This window comes from Haplochromis burtoni, unplaced genomic scaffold (genome assembly GCF_018398535.1).
Source record: "Haplochromis burtoni strain Fernald_Lab_line unplaced genomic scaffold, NCSU_Asbu1 Contig_121, whole genome shotgun sequence".
Lineage (NCBI taxonomy): Eukaryota > Metazoa > Chordata > Actinopteri > Cichliformes > Cichlidae > Haplochromis > Haplochromis burtoni.
In genome coordinates this window covers 1,052,313-1,073,132 of record NW_024582482.1, presented here as the reverse complement: position 1 = coordinate 1,073,132, position 20,820 = coordinate 1,052,313, and the positions used below count along the sequence as shown (strand labels likewise).

General features: G+C 40.6%; 1 protein-coding gene across 3 annotated transcripts in view; it reads right to left on the bottom strand.

Moving 5' to 3' along the window:
- Window positions 1–1,368: 1,368 nt before the first annotated feature.
- dpy19l3 (dpy-19 like C-mannosyltransferase 3) overlaps window positions 1,369–20,820 on the bottom strand; it is a 71,278-nt gene continuing 51,826 nt past the window's right edge. For all 3 annotated transcript variants that reach the window (XM_014335810.2, XM_042223842.1, XM_042223841.1), the window contains 3 exons: window positions 16,621–16,753; window positions 6,029–6,187; window positions 1,369–3,958 (listed from right to left, as the gene is read on the bottom strand). In XM_014335810.2, the coding sequence (XP_014191296.1) occupies window positions 3,755–3,958; window positions 6,029–6,187; window positions 16,621–16,753 (496 nt within the window). In that variant the 3' untranslated portion in view covers window positions 1,369–3,754. The remainder of the gene's footprint in view (window positions 3,959–6,028; window positions 6,188–16,620; window positions 16,754–20,820) is intronic.

Below are 20,820 nucleotides of genomic sequence, written 5' to 3'. Positions count from 1 at the left end.
TGTGTGTGTGTGTGTGTGTGTGTGTGTGTGTGTGTGTGTCAGAGAGACAAAAATGAAAAGGTTGAGAATGCTGCTGATGACAATCACAGAAAGAGAAAAAACATGACAGCAATCACAACAACAACACCGTCACAAATACCACTTGGTACCAACTCTGACCTCAGTTTTACAGCAAAAGCACATTTAAGTAGCCGGCAGAAAGCGAAACTAACGTAATTATCCTTCCTTTTCTGGGGTAACTGGTAACATTTATCACAGCGGCCACATGTGCCCCACCACAGAGGGGCCACATCTGAGCTCTGCTAGTGGTCTGACCTACTCGGTGGGGCTACAGCCGAGTATGACTAAACAATCACTGAACGAACAACTCTCAGCATTTCCTGTTTGTGGGCAACGATACACAGACTGTATATAAAAGATGGCTGTATCCCAATTCAGGGTCTGCAGCCTTAAAGGCCGCATTTTAAGGCCGATTACGTCACAGCGACGCCACGAAGGCTGTCCCGATTCAAAGGCTGCTCGAAATGCGGCCCTCAAATGTGTCCTTCATTTCCCTGAATTTTAAGGATGTGGCGGTGTAGACTTCGTGGCCCAACATATCCCAGAATGCATAGTGCGGCGGTGGGTGTGGATAATTTTGCCGGAAAAAAAAAACGGCGATAGAGGGACGGCCAAAGAGTTTTAAAAGTAAGTACTGAATATTATGTTATTTATGTGCAAATGTTTAATAACGAAGAACATTTAAACGTTACTGTTGGCCACATGTCGGCAAAGTTATGTGACATTAGCGACGTTTGTACTAACTTGGTTTTAAAGCCTTTACTTTAAAATATGCACCGTTCAATAGTCGACCTTAATCTTACAGAGAATGTGATGATTTTATGGATATTTAAAGTAACCACTGAGAGAAATTTAGTAATGCCAACATATTGAAAGAACAATATTTGTCTCTTATATATATATAACACATTTATATATACACAGTGTCAAAGAAACCTGTCTTTGAGTGAAGATTTAAGGTGACAGGAATATAAATAAATGCAGCTTGAATCTTTACTGAAGCTCAGTATTTGAAACAGAGTCATTCACTGCTGTAATAACTAATACTGGCTGAAATAATAACTTTAATATTGGCCATATTATATTTACATTACCAAAGTGAGATGACTTTAGTCTCATGAACAACATTAGCTAATTGTTATTTACTAGCTAATCTTAAATGACTGTTCAGTACAGAAATGAAGCCCAACAATCATGTTTCACAGTCCCGTGGTCTCAGCCTCAGATACTTATCAAATCACACAGCGCTCGTGTAGAAACAAACAAACAAATGAACAAAATATGTTCTCCTTCATTTCTGTCAAACAAAGCTGTATGACACGTTTCCAGCTGTTAGTATCACGGTTGCTAGGCAACCTGGGCAGCGCGACGGAGGCTAGACCGTCCCATTTCACAAGCCTCGCACTTCTGGCCTTACCGGTCTTTGAGGACGCGGCCCTTGAGGACCGTTAAGGCTGCGTACTTTAAGGCTGCAGACCCTGAATTGGGATACAGCCCAGTCCTACACTCTTCCCACAGCAGGTCCACCTGTGTAGTAGCTGTACAGGGGCCCGATAGTGGATACCGGAAATTTGGCAGTTAAAGTAATTCATGGTAGAAGCAATAAATTGTCAATTTAATGAGCCTGCAACAGCTTATGATTATCTCTGTAACACCATAAACTCTACTGATCTGCTCTTATAGCAAGAGGCATGTTATGCTGAAAGTTAGTGGAAGCTGACGAGACAGTTAGCAAACTTTTTCTTAAACCTTCTTTTCAATAATTTCAATAATTTCTTTTTATGTACAATCCTGAGAAAAAAAATACCACGGTACAGTAACATCAAGAGAAAGGGGTGGGAGCTAAACTGAGCTCATCAGCTAGCAGCTCTCAGACTGATCATCAGAGTAGAAAACCACAAAAATCCTGCAAACAGAGAAGCTACACAGCTTAACAGATTTATTAGACCACCGCCAGACCAAACAAAGAGTATTGGTTATTACCAAAATACATTTTTATGATTGTGTAATGGTTAATTCGACAGTATCTGCAAGCTCTGACGCGCAAGCTTTTAATAGTTATTGTCTTGATCCATGAATTTTCAAATTTTACTTTTACAAAAAGGCAGAAAAGATTAATAAAAAATTAATAATAACACATTAAAGTTACAGAAGAATCAATTTTAGTGGCTGAATGTTTGATGAAATTCAGACTTCTGTGAAAAGTCCAGTGTCTCGGCTCAGATTTGGATACAGTTTATTTGCCTAATAAATAAAAATACATTTTTTGGACAGATTTCTAAAACATTTGTGTGCTCTGTTTTTATAACAGGTGGTCTAACAAAGTCCATTACCCGCTGTGTATCTGGTACATGGCCTCTCCTGGGACTGATGTTCTGGTGATAAGACAGTAATTTAAATAGTGTGTATGTTCAAAGAGTGTGTGATCCAGGTTATTCTGAAGCTACCATGTAGAAATGTCTCCCAGACACATCATAGGAAGGTAATTATAAAGATGACAGCTGTAAGGACACACTGACTAAATGTGTGTGCGTGTGTGTGTGTGTGTGTGTGTCTGTCTAACAGCTAGCTGTGCAGAACAGGCAGACTGCGGCTTTCTCAAGAACAACTTCTCCAACCTGCATCACAGTGACTGAAGTCACGCTCACAGACCACAAATAAAAATTAAATGAAAGCCTAAATGTAAGTTTGTGTTTAGTTTGAGACATTTTGTAGAGAAGATCAAAGACCTGTTTGAGGGCTACGACTTGGTTTTAGGCTTAAAGTAGGTTCAGAGTGAGGATAAGTTGGGGTTTGGCACGTGGTTGTTAGGCTTGTGGGTAGAAGAGCTTAGGATGACAGGATGACAGCAGTGATGCTAGAAGTAATACTAGTAACAGTAAGATTAAACAGTCGCACGAGTTTCCACTGGGACTATGGCAACCTGTTTAAGCATGTTTTTATGTTCAGGATGTTTAATGAATCAAATTCAAGCACAGTTCAATTATTAATATGAGAACATGTAATGAGGCCGATGACCAGCTTCCTTTACACTAACATGGCTGAAACATACTGACCGGAGCTGCTCGCTGCCCATCTGAAAGAACCAACACGTCGGTCAGTTCTGAAAAAGAAATCATCTCCTAACTGACTTTAATCTTTTCAGTTGTATCATTTTTGAGGTTATTTATGAAACTTTATAAACTAGACATTTACACTTAATGTCGGCTGATGTCTACTCCTAAAACAACTGAACTACAGTGGAAACTGAACCTTTTAGATCTTATGTTTTTTTTAAAGTCAGTTTAAATCCCTACAAATGAAGAGCTCAACAAATCTTCGATTTCTGCCCCTACTTTCATTGGCAAAGAAGAACTCAGCTGCAAATACATACGACTTCTCTGTATTTCAATCTTTAAGTTTCACTTAGTCATCTAAACTTTTTTGGGGGTGGACGGCGGCTGAATGAGTGGACGTAGAACAGCCCGAAGCAGGAATCCTAAATTTGCACACTCCACCCAAAGTGCAGACTGGCCCCGCTGTTCTAATAGCACGTCCGAAGAGCCACGTGTTGAAGAAATAATGGCCATGATCACAGCTGGGCGCAGTGCACAGAGGAGACAGAGGAACAGCAAGGATTCAGCACTTTTATTTCATCCTCTCCTCCTCTCTCCCCTCTGGCCTCTGCTGGGGTTGTCTTGCAGCCCTGGTCCTGCTACTGAGTCACGCTGGGCTCTGATGAGCCCTTCGTATTTTTCTTGCGTTTCTTCTTGAGCCGGTAGACATGGAAGGTTTTATTCTGGAATGTTCTGGTAAAGAGAGCGTTGTAAGCTGCCGCGTCCGTCTTGATGGCATCGCAAAAACGAGGGTGGGTGGCAGGGACGAGGTCGGGGTCATCCTCTCCAGGTCCATCCATGATCTGATAAGAGAACAAACGCGTCACCATTAACAGCAACGAGAATGACGGCAGGCTGAAGCCAGCACAATCGAGATAAAGTCCACCGGCAGCAGCCTCTGATTTCACTTTGCTCTGCCAGTTAGATCTGCCATAAAATCTGTATGGATGCTTTAGTGCATTAAGGGCTAAAGTGAGTCTAAATTAATAAATATTCTGCTTTGGGATTATTGATTGCAACATTGATAAAACAGCAGCCAAAGAAGGCTGAACCCAAAGAAAAAAGAGGCAGTGCAGGACATGTGGAGATGCTGGCTTCAAGGACGGATTTTCTTGGAAGGAATAAGATACTCATTAGCAGCACTGAAGGCCATTAACAAAAAATATCAGCTTCTAAAAAGGATCCCACAGAACGGCACTGTTTGCTGGCGAGATGCAACACTTCCAGTTTTAAAAGGTGGTGGGTGGGACTGTGAAAGCTTCTGAATGATAAACTTTTAATGAAAAAAAAGAAAAGGGATATTAACTTTTTGTCAAATATTCAGTCATGAATATTTTATGGTTTCACACACTTGAATTCTGAAAGTGTCACGTTTAAAAACACTAAATAAGCCACAACATGAAAAGCACTGAGCCATGTTAGAGTGGAGCTACGAAAACTATTTTGAGGCTTACAGTGAAACTGTACAGTGTATTAAGGCAGCGGCCCCCAACCCCCGGGCCATGGACCGGTACCGGCTCGGGTGTGAAATTGACGATTTTCAGGGTTTTTATTGTTAACTCTGTTTCCCGGGGTCTTGTGTTATGAATTCATTTTCTATATATTTTCATGTACTTTGTTTTGTAGCCGTGTCTTATTTTGAAAGGAACGTTTATGCGTTACCATAGCGACCAGAGAGGAGGCTGTTACTTTCAATGTTGTTGGTGCATTTCAGGAGGACGCTGCTAACAAAGTTACACAAATACACGGTGAATTATTATATTTACTAAATAGCACCGTCCGTGTCTTGGTCGGATCATTTTCTTTTGTTGTGTTTATCAGCGACGCCTTGAAGGCCGGTCTGTGAAAATATTGTCTGACATTAAACTGATCCGTGGCACAAAAAAGGTTGGGGACCGCTGCATTAAGGGACAGTGTATGGAGTACAAATTAGCTTCTGAGCAATATGTATAAATATTTAGGTTCATAATCACATGCAAACGCTCTGCAGTGGGTATTTGTAATTATTTTGTGATTTCACTTTGCATTTTCATTGGAGTAAGATCATCATCATCATGGCTGGAAACCAAAGTAAGGTTTTCCAGCTGTAAACGACGCCCCACAGGTCATGTGGCTTTGGCCCGGTGAGTTTGAAATGTCTTGATGGCACACGGGGAGATTTTAATGTGGTGGCTGCCTGGTGTGTACAGTAAAGATACAAACAGGCAAAACTTAAAGTTTCCAGGAGAACATCACATTTTATAGTTTGTTATAGTCATTAACACTCGGGGTGTTACAGGGAAAGCACTGGATCACTGAGCAGGAAAAAAAGGAAGGCATCCTTAAAAATGAAAGCAAAAAAAAGATGAAAAGATGCAAAGAAGGAAAAACAAAAGCAGGCAGACAGAAAGACCAGAGGTGATAAAAAAAAAGTAAGAGCTAAATAAAAGAAAGTATGAGAGGAAGCGAAGGACAGACAGAAAGAGACGTAAATCCAGCATTCCTTCAATAAAGCTGTCTAGATGTCAGATGTTGTGTACGCTGCGTGACATTTACGGCGTCGCGAGCACACCCCGACTCTGCGTTTCATGTGTCTTACACGATGCTGGGCCAGACCGAAGCTCGCCTCGCTTCTGGTAATCCAAATAGCCGGCGAGCCGCATCTGACATCAAAATAAAGAGTCTGGGGGAGTGGGGGTGAGCGGCGGCAAAAGAGTGAGAGACAGTGACGCGCAGATAAGAAGTGGGACTATTGATCTGTCTGCAGAGGCTGAGAGCTTTCACCGAGTCGCAGGAGTCGGCAGAGGGAACGGCGCATGCTGACACACACACACACACACACACACACACACACACACACACACACTGAGTCACATTAAATGAAAGCCACCCACATGTCCGTTGGCCAGGTCGAGCAGGTCCCGCAGTCTGCAGCCCCGCCTGTGCCTCCGCTCATAGCAGATGCTGTTTTCCAACACCACATAGTCGGCTCCAATAGCCTTCAGGATATCGTGTACTTCCTCTGGGGAGCGGCGAGCGTACACTTGATACACCTGTACACACACACACACACACACACACACACATATAAGTATTTCCTGAAAGGAAGCCAATATTAACTTGATATTGCTGGGAGGGGAAAACTTCTCCCCTGGAACTCAATTACCCGACACATTTGTTTTCTGAATTACACTTTATGAAACTTGGTTTATTCCAATTAGGAAACGTTTACTTTGAAAAACAAAAAAAATAGAATGAAAACAATTATGACTCAAACAAAACCCGCCGGGGAACAAGAACTAAAGCTGAAAACATAAATCCCAGCTTCCAGGAAAACTCTCATGGTTCATCTTTTATTTGTAGCAGGCAAAAGATTTAAATGGACAAATTATGCAGCCCATAAATACTGCAAAAACTGGCTAAGAGCTGATTTATTGTAAGGCTAAAACGCAGTGAAACAGCAACTTTTAGAAAGGTTCAAATAAGCTGTAAAAAAAAGCATCAATCCAACTGAATCTCACCTGTGACTGAAATCACACTAATTTAACCACTAAGTGCTGTTTTAGTTTGTTTGTTGGTGTTTTTGGATCATCTTAACGGTGAATATCAAATATACTCACTACATTGTGCTTTCAGTGATTAACCACAATGACACAAGCATGAGCATCTTCCTTTGCAAACGAGCCTAAATCTGTCGGCGATGATGCAAAAATGACGAGCGTTCACTGGAGCCATTTGGAGAGCCCTTCTGTGGCTGGTGATGAAATATGGTGGAAAATCACAATGGAAATAAAGTGACAACTAAATATTAGATATTAAAAATAGTCAAGAACTGACAGAATCTGATACTAAGTGAGGGATGAGTCTAAAAGTACTACAGCGTAGTATCATTGTCACAGTTTATCCTCTCGAGATGATCTCATGAAAAGCTCCGAATCAATATTTAACTGATCCAGCTCTCAGTGTATTTTAAAAAAATATATATATATATATGTCAACTGCTGTAAATAACCAGCTTAGAACAATTCACTGAACCACACTGTGTCACTGAGATGAAGTAAAGCACTGCACGGCCTGGCGGACAAAGTCCTGGCAGCATTATTGTAAAACCCCAGCAGGTTTTCCAGGCAGAGTGTCAGTAAGCATTTTATATTCGAGCATTTGATAAACAAAAATGTGTATTCCGCTCGAGTAAATAAAGAAGTCAACTAACAAAACTGAATCTAAATCGCTGCTGATTTTTTCTTGACTTTTCTTCCTCCGTCTGAACCACAAACGAATTCAAGGAGTCTTTCACGTAGCTGTAGCCTGCAAACACCTGCAACCTACCAAGCTAACGCAGTCTGGACAGTTCAGACGGGGAGGGGGTCGATATCAAACCAATGTCTTGCCAGAGGGCAGTGTTAACAGAAGAAAACGTTAATCGTTTCTCTTGAACTCACAGATTGGTGCTGAGTGAAAGTCCGCTGATGCCAACCCTACAAGCTCCATTTGATCAGCTATGAAAACATGATGCCAAGTCACCAGACACTCAGGAGATAATCAGGGCTGTAGCTGAATATAATAGACCAATACTGGTCTTATCTCCAGTTTTTAAAGAAGAGATGCCTCTTCATTTTTTTGTCGTTTTCCCCTGTGGTGTCAAAAATGGCGTCGACCATTTTGCTTGACTAAGTGGAGTCGTGGCAACTCTTTACGTTGACTGCACGAGAGCTTTTCTGTGGATCGAGATGTATGTAAGAAAGTAATGAGGATGGAACCCTTATGATCAACAACTGCAGTCCTAAAACCTCTTAGTGGGTGCCAAAAGATTCTTGAAGTATCTAAGTCGCAGAATTTTATCAGAAGTGTAAAATAAATTAAAATAAAGAAGCAATCAACCTTCCTTTATTGGTCTTCGAATGCATTTTAATGTTTGAAATGGCTTTGTTCTGCTGATTGAGCCCTACTATTGTTCGGGGCTGCCCTCATGATTTAAAGTGCACTGACATGAAGTCAGTTATGAATTGCTGCACATAAAGTGAACTGAATTGTGCACTATTATCTGTTGAGATTGAAATAGGAGCCAGAAGGCGAACACGATGCAAAGACCACAGAACTGATTATGACTGAAAAGCAGCTCATGTGTGAGCAAAAACGAACCTATTGTAACAACACGACAAAAGGATATAATCGACTACAGCAGTGTGGATTTCTCTGAAGAAAAAAAACATGCTTGACTTGATGGTTTAGCAAAAGGGTTATAATAAAATCAAGTTTTCCTAATTGAGGTTCAATTTACTTAGATGTAATACAATTTTCCAATCAGATGGTCATAAAAGAGGAAAATAAACCAATTTCTGTCAAATGATGAAATTTCAATTCTGCTTTATGGCTATAGCACCAGTTCACAGCGGCTTTCTCTGAGTGCTGTAAATCTTTAAGACCCCAGAATATTAGAAAAGAGAACCCCAACAGTAAGATGATCCCTTAGCAGTAAGCATTTGTGGGGAGGAAGTTGAGGAGAGGGTAGACAAATATACAGGATAGCAACACATGGGGATGACAAAGTTCTCGAAGCATCATAGGAAGTTCCCGAGCAGCTTGAGGTTATATGTAGATTGTATAAAAGGAAACACTACGTCCACACGTACACGGGTATTTTTAAAAACGGAGATTTTACGTTTTCGTTTTAAAAAAATAATCCCGTCCACACATAAAGGCAGAAATGAAGGAAAACGCTGCTATGAACATGCCAAAGCAGCAGGTGGCGCTAGATTCCTAACCGTGCAGAAATGTTGGCCAATCAGAAGTCTAGAAGCCTCGGTGGGAAAAAGTAAACAAAGCTGGGGCATAGAAGCAGAACCGAGTCGTATGTGTGGACGGACAGTAACTGTGTGTGTATGTAAGCATTTAAACACTGCAGAGAGTAGAATTAACAGTAACAGTATTGTAGAAATTCATTTCACCGAAACAATAACGTGGCGCACAGTGTGACGTCAAAAAAGGCGCACACCTTTGACGCTGCGTTTTCTGTGTTTTTCTCATCCACACGTAAATGCAAAAACTGAGTTTTCAAAAATATCCACCCTGGCCGGAGTTTTTAAAAATCTCCGTTTTCAGTGACCAAAAAACGCCGTTTACGTGTGGACGAAAGGTGCAAATGCATAGAAAAACCTGCGTTTTCAAAAATACCCGGGTACGTGTGGACGTAGCCTCAGACTGGAATTTGCTATTAAGAGTAACTTCAAAGACAAATAAAAAAAAAAAAGTTTACAAAAGTAAAGGAAACCCCAAAGTGTGTATGAAAAGCAGTAAGTACACATGGAAATCCCATCAGTATATCTGTGAAACATGGAGGTCATGTCATGGTTGGTGGTGTGCTGCTGGCTGTGGCACCTGCTCGCTCTTTATTGATGATGTATTGCATGAATTCAGAAGTAATCCGTAAACGAACCGCACTTATAGAAAGCCTCTTCTGTCCTTATTGACCGCTTAAAGTGCTTTACTACGGTGGCCCTGAGAGGCCAAATGGACTGCAACTTCAGAAAACACTTGCAAAAAGAAAAATGCTGCAAAAAGAAAAAAATGCTGTTTTCTGAAGTTGCAGTCCGTTTGGCCTCTCAGGGCCACCGTACTTTACTCTCCAAACTACATCCATCACATAGTTTAGGATGTTGCCCGTGGTTACTTGAACATGCAGGCTGAGGATGCTGGAGATCAAACCACTGACCTTCTCATTAGTGGACTACCTACCATTGTGTGCTGTAAAGAAAGAAAAACTATGGCTATATAAAAGGACCCCCTCAAATCTCATTAGCTCGTTCTTTATCCTGCAGCAACCACATAATAGATTTTATTGCTTTTTATTTCCACTGACATGTCTGGAAAAAGAGACTGAAACTTGCTTTTCCTAAAAATGTTTTTGTGTGAGAACTAAGTCAAAATCAGTATCGCCCCCTCAGCTCAGATTTGTTAAAGAATACACTCTGTACAGTTTTTTTGTACAAAAAAGGTGATTCCCCAAAATTCCCAATTAGAGGACAAAAGAAGACGTGGCAGACCTAAAGGACTATCTACAACAGATGAACAGCATCTGAGGAGAGAGACACCACAGTGAGTGTCTACAGGTTCTGGATTTTAGTCAGTGACGTTGTGCATCTTGTCAAACTTATGAATACAGAGAAGAACCATCAGATTGCTGAAACTGAAAGCAAGCATGCAAGGCAAAGGCTTCATTTTCAGCTGCCAATTCAGCAAAAGCATATCCGGACAGAAAACACACAGATAAACATCATCAGTCATGGACTGACCTCCTCAACATCACCGAAGCACTGTGGGATCCTCTTGACCGAGAACGGGAAAAAGGGCAGAAACATGCAAAGAAAAGCTCTGGGTGTCTATGTCTACTATTTCTGAAGAGTACTTAAAGGAATTACAAGAGAGCGCGCCTAAGAGAGTTTGTCTGTCTTAAAGGTAAAGGTGGTCGTTAGTATTGCATAAACTCTGTTTTGCTTTATATACTGTTTCCAGTATTTTGCCATGTTACGATAAATCACTATAAAACTCTTTATCCCATTTTTCTAGTAAAATACAAAGATTGAGGGGTGGCTCAAGACTTTTGCACAATACTATAGGTATGCAAATTAATATAGAACGGACTACAGCGGGTGATGGGAATACCTATACCTGTTGTCCATTAATGAATAATGTTGCAGTGACATTTATCTTGCACAAGAAGTGGGACCATGTTTTAAAAGACATTTATGCAGTTTTCTTCCATAATAACAAAGAAAACAGAGCTACGTTTGCACAGCTGTCTTCATGAGGACATTCACTTCTAACACCTTACCTAAACCTAAACAAACTCTAATCCTACAACAGAGTCTTAACCCTAAAACAGCCTTTTGATAAGGACCAAAATGTCTTCACTCTTCCAAAATATTCTCACTCCAGTGGTCTAAAACTCAGCCTGGTCCTCATAAAGATAGCTGGACACAGATAAAGCCCAGTAGGCCTGAACTAGTGTCGTGGTCCATTAATGAGCTCCATACTAGGCTCGAGCCTCGCCAGCGGCTCAGCATGGCTGACTTCCCGCTGGGAGGCAAATCACAGGCTCAGCTACCCGAGAAATGACCCACACATTACTTTCCGCTCATTGCAAAGAAGACACACCGCATGCAGAAGCAGAAAAAAAGTCATAATAAAGGTAATTCTCCATTGTGTTTGGTCATTAGCTGCATGTGGTTTGCAGCATGTTTGGGAAAAAGTGATATTTGTCATGTTTTCTATTTCACTGTCTGAATTCAGTCAATATGGGAGTGACAACCAGTTATTTAAGTGCATTGGCAGGGCATGTAATAACAGGCCAAAGGGAAAAATATACTAATGAAAACACAATACAATGAGAATTCATGAATAATACACAGAAGTAAAGTGAAACGCTGCCTTTGCTGCTTTAAACCTGATTTCAGCAGGAAAAAAAAACATTCACGGAAAAAGGGAAAAAGAAAACAATGCCTCCGCAGCATTCCTCACATACATTACAATACTAATATGCACTCAGTACATGCGCCACCATTCATCTCTCCTTTACTGGAACACAGCACTTTTAGGCTCCATTTTTCCTACGTTACCATTCATCCCACTGTAATGGATGCACAATGTACTCAGTGCATCTTCTGATCCCATATTCATTCAGACAATCACTGCAGGTCAATGGCCCCCATCTACAGACAATTCCCTGGTCTCTCACGCAAGACATTAGCACAGAGCTGAGTGAGATGGATGGGTGGGGATGTTGTACAAAACAGATTTCACTGTGTAGAGGAGGGCGGGAAAAACGCAACCACGAGATCTGGAAATAGCCTGAAAATTCTGACACTGACTGCGGCACCAAAATAATGTATAAAGGTTAAATATTACTTAAATAAAATTGAATCAAAACAAGGAAAGTGCAATAAATGGTGTGCAGCTACACTCGCACTCAGTTACTGTGGCTTTAGTCTAACTGTGGACTGTGGCTGGTAACACAAACATGTCTCAGTTCACTTCATTTCCAGTTTCACTGTTCATTTTTTGGATTTTTAAAGAACATAATTCAAAATGCAAATTACCAAAACTGAAAAATATATAGCATAGCATCTTTATTTATAACGCACTTTACAATGTTGGCCAAAGTGCTACAAATACAAAGTAAAGAGAAAACAGCTTAAATTACATTAGAATATCTTAAAATTAAATACAATTAATAACAAGCATATTAAGAGGCAGTCCTGCTGTGCTGAAAGGTAAATAGACATGTTTTAAGACGTGATTTAAAAGCAGATAAGGAAGGTTGCACACAATGAGGTTTTCAATATTTTTTCTAGTGTTTGAAAATAACTTTAAATGGTAAATGGCCTGTATTTGTATATTTATATAGCGCTTTACTAGTCCCTAAGGACCCCAAAGCACTTTACATATCCAGTCATCCACCCATTCACGCACACATTCACGCAAATGGTGTATTAATGCCATTTTGGACCCCCCAAAAAAGTGAGGGACAAAAAAAAATGCTAGAAAAAAAAATAGAGGGGTAATGGAGGGGTAATGGGTTTTAGGGGGTTTTCATTATAGAATTAAATTGTTTCACTTTGCACGTTTACAAGAAGCAAAGAAAAAAAGGAATCCACACTGACTGGGGTTAGTTGAGCATTTGTGCACTGAGAACTACAAAGCAATAGATGCATCTGCACAGCAGCCCTTCCTGACTGATGTGAAAGCAGTCCAGCATCTGAGTGTGAGCAGGTTGGTTCTACCCAGCAACTAGGGCTGTTCGATATAACCATATATATCGGATGACGATATAAAAACGTCTATCGTTTCATTTTACGCTATCGTTTGTTTCGTGGTGTCGCAAAATAAACTGTTTACGGCAATATTTTTTCATCGTTTTGATGGTCACTGTAGTGGCTATATTAATTTCTTAAAGTTCTCTCTTTCTCTTATATTTAATATAACCACACTACAGACGGACAAGCGCCTGTTTTTATGCGTTGTGGTTAGCAACAACGACGGTAACAGCATCGCGTGTCCGCTTGTTTATGTTCCACATAAACCTTTCACAATAAAGCTCAAGATCCTGTTGAGACTTTTCAAAATAAACTGAATCACGTGAAAGAGCAGATTATTTACGGATGAGAAGTAAAAAAGAGCCGCCAGGTGCTAAAAAATAAACCTTAGACTCAAACGTTAGAACAGGCTTTTCCCCGCAGCACGCCGTGTAATAAATACTCACAAAGAAAACGGCGGCCGTTACAACTTATGTCTAAAAATGTATCGTTTCATGCATCGCAACACTCGACTCCAGCTACATGACGAGCTGCCCGAGATTCACAGAATTTACAGAAAATGTTACATTTTTGTGATTTATATCGTTATCGTGATGATAGAATTCTTATATCGGGATATGAGATTTCGGTCATATCGCACAGCCCTACCCTCAACACAAAGCTATTACAGGGCTCTAGACTAACTTTTTGCCATGGGCGTACCGGTACGCCTAACTTTAAAAAGTTAGGCGCACACAAATTTTATAATAATTTATATAATATAATGTGTTTTTCTGGATACACTGTGCTTTTTCAGCATTCAAAGATTGATGACACCGTGTCAGAGCACTGGCTATGAATTTCAGAAGGATCAGGCCTTAACTTAACAGAAAAGTTAGCAATAGTTCTTTTCCTATTACAGCTACATCCACTTCTGTCGTGCCTAGGCTGCTCACTAGGGCTGGGTATCATCACTGATTTCTATAATCCATTCGATTCCGGTTTTCAAAGTCCCGATTCGATTCAACTTAGCCTCAGACAGTCAGAAATATTATAATTCTGATCATTTATCAGTACTGACTTCATCAGAATTGTGAACATCACAGCAGATGCCTTTGTGTGAAAGTAACTGAGAATAAAACACAGAAAAACATGAAGGAGATTTTCCTGGTCTGGCTTTTTATAGCAGATAACCTTAAAAATATTCTACAATGTTCTGCATATAAAGTTTAAATTTCTTCAGTATTGAATAACAGAAAAAATAGGCTTTCTTGTCCGAGGTCATTTAAGTGAAGAAAAGAAAAAGACAGCAGCCACAGCGCTGTAAACAACGGTAGACTGGTGGGTAATAAGCGAATGAATAATACAGAAAACAGAGATTGGAGACGGAAACTGTTCTTGAAGTACAGAGAGAGAAGAGAGAGCTAGCTGTGCATGAAGTGTGATTTTAATAGTCGTGGAAGCAAAACAGCAAAATTCATGACGACATTGATCAAATGTGAAGCGCAGTTTGCTGCTTCTTTTGCTGCTGGCTCGGTGAATTTTGGTTGGAGAGACAAAACCTGCAGCTCAGAATCAGCGCAAAAAGACGTAATCACAGCGGACCGGACGCATCAGGATCGCTGAGCTCCGACAGCGTGTCCGTCTACGGGCCGTCGGGTGAGAAAGCCGAGAAAGACAAAGCTGATTCTGATGCGTCGGGTCTGTGTTTACGTCTTTGTGTGGAGTCCGTGTACCTGCTCTCATTTGCTGTTTGGTTGTTGTTGAAATGGTTTTGTGAGCTTTAATCTGAGAATCTGGCGTTTCTGGCAAAACACAGTTATATTTAAAAGTCGATTCAGGATTTAATGAATTGATATCGCTTTATTCAAGCTACTCACCTCCCACTTCCACCTGCACTTTCAACTGGACCACGGCCAATCAGAGAGGTCCCGCCCCTTACTATCTCTGATTGGTTTAGTCCACGATAGGGGCATAATGTGTGTCTGTTGTTGACCACAGGGAAGGTTGCAGATTTTTTTTTTTTTTTTTTTGCTACCCGAACAGTTGGTCGCACAGGTGCAACCAAATATTTTTTTTTAGTCGCACCACTGAAAAATTTGGTCGTATTTGCGACCAAATTGGTCGCACTCTAGAGCCCTGTATTATGTTCCATGACAGAAACAAAAAACTGTTTTTCTAATTGTACATATAAATTTTAAACTGGAGTTTTAACTCCTCGTTTTTTCCCCTTACCTACCCACAATGGGCCTAGTGCACCGTTTCAATGAACAAGGGTAGGGATAGCTCAGCAGGTAGAGTGGTCACCCCTTGATTGGAAGGTCGGGGGTTTGAATCCACTGAACGGCTATCCTGAGGTACCCCTGAGCAAGGTACTGTCCGTACACACTGCTCCCCAAGCGACTGATTGGTGGCTGTCCATTGCTTCACTGAGTGAACGGGTTAAATGCAGAGGAGTAATTTCCCTACAGGGATTAATAAAGTCTACATTATTATTATACATTCCATTACAGATGACCCAAAGTTGTCACTCATCCATTTTCTTAACTGTGTATCCATTTCAGGGTCGAGGTGCGTTGACATTGGGCGAGATGTGAATATTTCACCAGTTTCGCACAAACAGCGTTTGTGTACTAACGTGACCCATGTCTCTGGGAAGCCACGCAGTAACAACACTAACACACAAACTCAGCTATATGAGCAGGACTTTCACAGATACTTACAAATCTGTGATTATATTTGTAAGAACAAGAACTGTCAGATAATATTCAGATATGTATTGATGTATATAATTCCAGAAAGACCCAAAGGTTAAAAAACAAAACAACTATCATTTCTTTGAACAAGGATAACACAGAGCATGTGATACCTTTGTGATACCTAAGTAACAAGTAATAACTGGACGTGGAGGAGCTTCTTTATTACTCTTAAATCTAAATTAACTGGAACTCAACCGGTGTGCTGGAGAGAAGATGGAGAAAAGACGGCAGATCACGGTCACATTTCTGCATTTTCTAACTTTACATGTCTTTACCCTGGACGCTTTCCAGATGAATTACATCACACAGACAAATATCTTTTAAAGGTCCTCTTGGCAGCGAACAAAAAAGCCATGACTAAGCGTTGGCTCTAGAAGCATCGCCACACAATAACTTGGTTATTACAAGTGTTAACAATCTACACACTGGGGAAGAGCTGACATATGCATAAGACTTCAAAACAAAAGTGGGAGAGAAAAGGTGGGAGAAATCGCACCGTTATTTAGCCTCTGAAACAGACTTGATCGTGTGAGGTGGAAGAAGTGGGTTTTTTCTTTTTCTCGACCATTCTGTTTAATTGTGAAAATGAATAAAAACAAAGACTCCAGGTAGAATCTTTACAACATAAGACATTTTGAGAAAATTGCCGTTGTGAACTGATGAATATCCACTGAAGTGAACTGAATTCCGCTTTAAAAGATATCACTGGCTCGTAAAGCTTTGTCAGATCTCACACCTCTTTCAAAACACAAATATTACAGCTGTGATTATTCTTAAAGCGAATCCAAGCAGCTAATTGGCATTCAAATCCACCTGACTCGGTGTTATGAAGCTGACACTGTAATTACCATCAATTTACTTCAGATTTTCCATTTATTGTGTTCGTGTTATCTTGCAGCCCCTCTGGCAGTTTCGTTTTATTGCAGCCTACAGTACCTGTCTGGTCCGCTCCCGCAGGTCTTTATCTTCATAATGGGGGTGGTTGGTGAGAACTCTGCCTGTGCACAGCTTGATACCCGCCAGGAGCTGCATGCTTCCAGCAAATACTGCCTGTTTGGGTGTCTTTGTGCTGTGGACAAACACAGAGAAACGAGACAGACAAATCAGTCACCTTTCTAAACATTTTCATAGTATATTGCATGACTAGGCTAATATAATACAGTATATGTTTAGAACTTAAAGCAACAGAGAGATGGAAAAAGTTTTTAGGCTATCCACACAAACATCGAGTCATCAGAAAAGTTTGATTGAATTTTACTTTATTTTATGGTCTCCTGTTGTTATTCACTGCACAGGTTTTTGCCTTTTGAGCTGCTGCAATAATTGGAACATACTACTGATGGCATTTAAAAGTTTCTTTCAGAGACGGATGAATTAAATTAGAAAAAGATGCCAAATGATGTGCAGTTACAGTGCTACGGAAAACTCTACATCGCCAAGGACGAGCTTTGTAAAGCTGTGGCGTGTTAACGTGTTAATACAACTTAGTTTGTTGTGTGCGTGCATGAAAATGTGTGTGTATTCAAATCTTTTGCTGTGCCCCTGCAAACTGTGGTCGGGTACATCCTGGTTGCATTAATAATTCTCCAGATAAACATCACATTGACTGCAGTGCTATTGTGGCAGACAGATCAACACCGCTGTGCATGTATCACTCAGAAAGACATTTAAAAGTTTCAGTGCAGCGATGGAAGGACCAGGGAACGACACCCACTGCAGTGGAACTTCACCAATTAGGCTTTTATGGTAAACTAGGCAGACGGCAGCCATAAGAAGTAAGACAAACCTCTCAGCGCTTATTATCTGTGTTAAGTGGTTAGCACTGTCACCTCACAGCAAGAGTCCTAAATATGAGCTCGAGATGTTCCAAGAGAAATTTACTGCTCGTTTACATAAGGAAAAGTAGACGAATTAAATAGTGTAAAAAGTACGAAGTTCCCAAATTGAACAGATAATTATTGTTTGCATTATCTGTGCAAATTTCATATGTGCATTTCAAAGCTGAAAATCATATTCTTTGACAAATCTCACCGAAATATGTGGCCGTTTGAGCCATTTATGAACACAAACACAATGTCAGTTGAGGCTAAAGTTAGCAGTGCTAGCAGTGCCTCATTTCCCTGCAGGTTAAAGCCTGCACACCTGCGCAGCCTGTGGTTGCTCACTGCTGTGGTGGAGTGGTTATGTGCGACCCAACAGTTAACAGCATTCATGCATTAGTTCAGTCCCTGGGTTTAAAGACCAATATTTCTGGTTCAAACATTTTAATAGTCTAGTTTACTAGTTGTGCAAATCCTTAAACCCAAAAGCACCTTTCTTTGAGCAGCTGCTTGTGAAGGTTTTTTTCTTGAACTGAATCTAATAAAATTTAATGAATGGTGGCATCAGAGCTGAAATAAGAATGAAAATGGTCCTTGAAGAAAATCTGAAGAGGCCTGCAGACCTGAAGCTTCAATGGAAAAGAAGCATCTAAAAAGTCTGGAGTTACCTTTGGAGATCAGAGATGTCAGTTTCTGACTTAACTGATCAGCAGAAAACTCGTCATTAATGTTTAGTAAGTGCAGATTGAAGGTTACTTTTTTTGTTCTTTCAATTAAATGTTTAAGACTAAAGAACATCAACATTTGTGACTTTAACTTTTCCTGAAATGAATTCACCAAAGAAAACTGAAGAATGCTGAGAACGCTGTGCGCACTGCAAGCTCTCTGTACAGTATATACTGTATGCGTGTAGCACCGTAATGACCGGCTGGCTGTTTCTCATGTGGATGTGCACATATGCATGAGTCTCGTAGGAGGAGCGCAGTGGAGGGTATTCAAAGGTGGATGTGTGGGTTGATGCTTTGGCCTCCTGACCTTCAGCAGGAACGCGTCGTTGTCCTTTCTGTCCATTTTGCTTCTTTGCTGCCTTTAAGCCAACACTTTCTTTCCTTCCATGTTGATTACATTTAATTTGATGTTTATATTCTTTTATGTAAATGGCAGAAAGGAACAGCCAGGAACCCTTTGACATTATAAAAATGAAATAATGATGTTCTTGGCTGAAAGAGACTCTCTACTGTGGCCAAGCACAGATCCTGCCTTGCTTCTATTTTCTCTTTGTGTGCTTAAACGTGTATTTGAGCGTGTTCATTAGTACCTGTTGCTCAAATTCTAGAGCACCATTAAGAAGATAATGATCTCGATTGTCACTCGAATGCAGTTTCTAACAGCTTGACAAGCATTTTAGCTTCTTCTTACCAGCCTTGTTTACCACCACAGCAGGGAGCTGTCGCTCAGCTATACTCTTCCTGCCCACCAGCACCAGAGAGAAGTTACCAGCTAGCTGAGTCAGTTTGCTTTAAGTTGGTGGAGACAATAGGCTGACTTCCTGTTTGTTTCCTGCCCCCTAAAATCTCAAGTTGAATATTTAATCAATCCAACGAACTATGAATCAAAAATCAGGATTAACATACACCACATGACCTAACTGTAAACTGAGTCAGACCAAAAATAGCTTCATGTTAATAGGTTTGGACATAATCTATTGATATCGAGCTACTTTTCTACAGTTTTACATTTACCAGTTGTTAAAAGTAGTTCTTTCAGAAATTCGTAGTGATGGAGCTAAAGACCACGAAAACAAAAAGGTCTGAGTAAGTAATGGGCAGGCGCACCTCAGGAGAGTAGTTCTATTAATGTTATGAATTATATCTGTGGTTTTGCTGCTGTCATGAAAAAAGAGAGGGCAAAAAAAAAAACTACATTAATACACCAGGAAAAGTCTCGACCTTGTCTGGAAAAACATATCTGAACCAATTCACCTGCTCGTGCTTTTATGATTTTGGTATAAAGATTTGTGAGAACTGTCAAAGGCTTTTTAAGAGTCCTGCCAGCATTTGCCTTCAGAACAGATTAACTTATCACCCGTAGTCACAAAGGACTGAAAGCACTCTTTGACCTCTTTGCAAACAATTCAAATTCAACATAAAGCTCAGCAACACAGCCGCAACCCACTTTTGTCTGACCGGATCAGCTTTTTGTTACACTGAGCATTCGTCCTTTTTACAGTTTTCCAGAAGAGGAGAGAAAATGTAAAGACATAAACCTGAACAATAATTTTTAAACATCCCTAAATTACAAACGTCTGATGACATGATTTTGATTAGACTCCAGATTTTCTAAAGACCGTAGGCTCAAACATCGACACTGCATGAAGATTTTAAGAGGTGATGACGGCCTGTTTTATCACACCGACTGCGCATCACTGCATTATTGGTGGAAATTCATGGCGTTTGGTAACTTCGCACTTTTTTCCAGCACAGCTTTGAACCTCAGCGGTGGTCTCAGCATTGAGCAGAACTGAAAGCGCCTCTGTGGGCATGCAGGGTCTGAGCAGCTGCTTTTCTGATGATTACTTTGGTAACTTCCAAAACACCCCTAAAATTTTTCTTGCCTTTTATATAAATCTTATGTTCCACCTGCAGATAGTGCAGCTGACACTCCGCCCGCACACAAAGGGTTACTGAGTGGAAGTGATGATGACTGATAGTGAGACAGAGGACGTGACTCGTAGTGTTTTTATATAAATGCCAGGATGGCCATGGATTTTCTGCTGGTCTCACTTCTGATTGAGAAGTGTTCAATCAGGGACGTCGCTCTGACTGTCTCTAAACTGCCTCTGGATTAGCTAGAAAGCAGAGGAAGACACGCACACACACAAGCACAGATCACAGACACCACTTTCCCCATTTAAGGGTGAAGCCAAATGCTTCTAATTTAGACAATTTAAAGCACGACAAGGAGGAGGATGACAGGAAGACAATTAAGGGATCAAGAGCGGGATTGAGTGTAAGAGGAAGCAGAGTATTTAAATAGTGAAGATACAGTCACACCGACAGAGCAGAAACACACATTGTTGCTGAAAGACTGATATACAAACGAGTAGTGGCACATATTTCTTAAGCATGGATCAAGCAATTTGTTTTAATTAGACAAACACAATGACACAAATCCACAAAACAAGGAGAGAGAGTCCCACGAGGACTGGACAAGAATTATCTGGGGAACGTCAGAGTTAGGAGCTTAGCTTTTGTCTGGACAGGATGAACAATTGCAACTCTTCTTCTTCTTCTTCTTCAGATGACCCCTGTAAGGG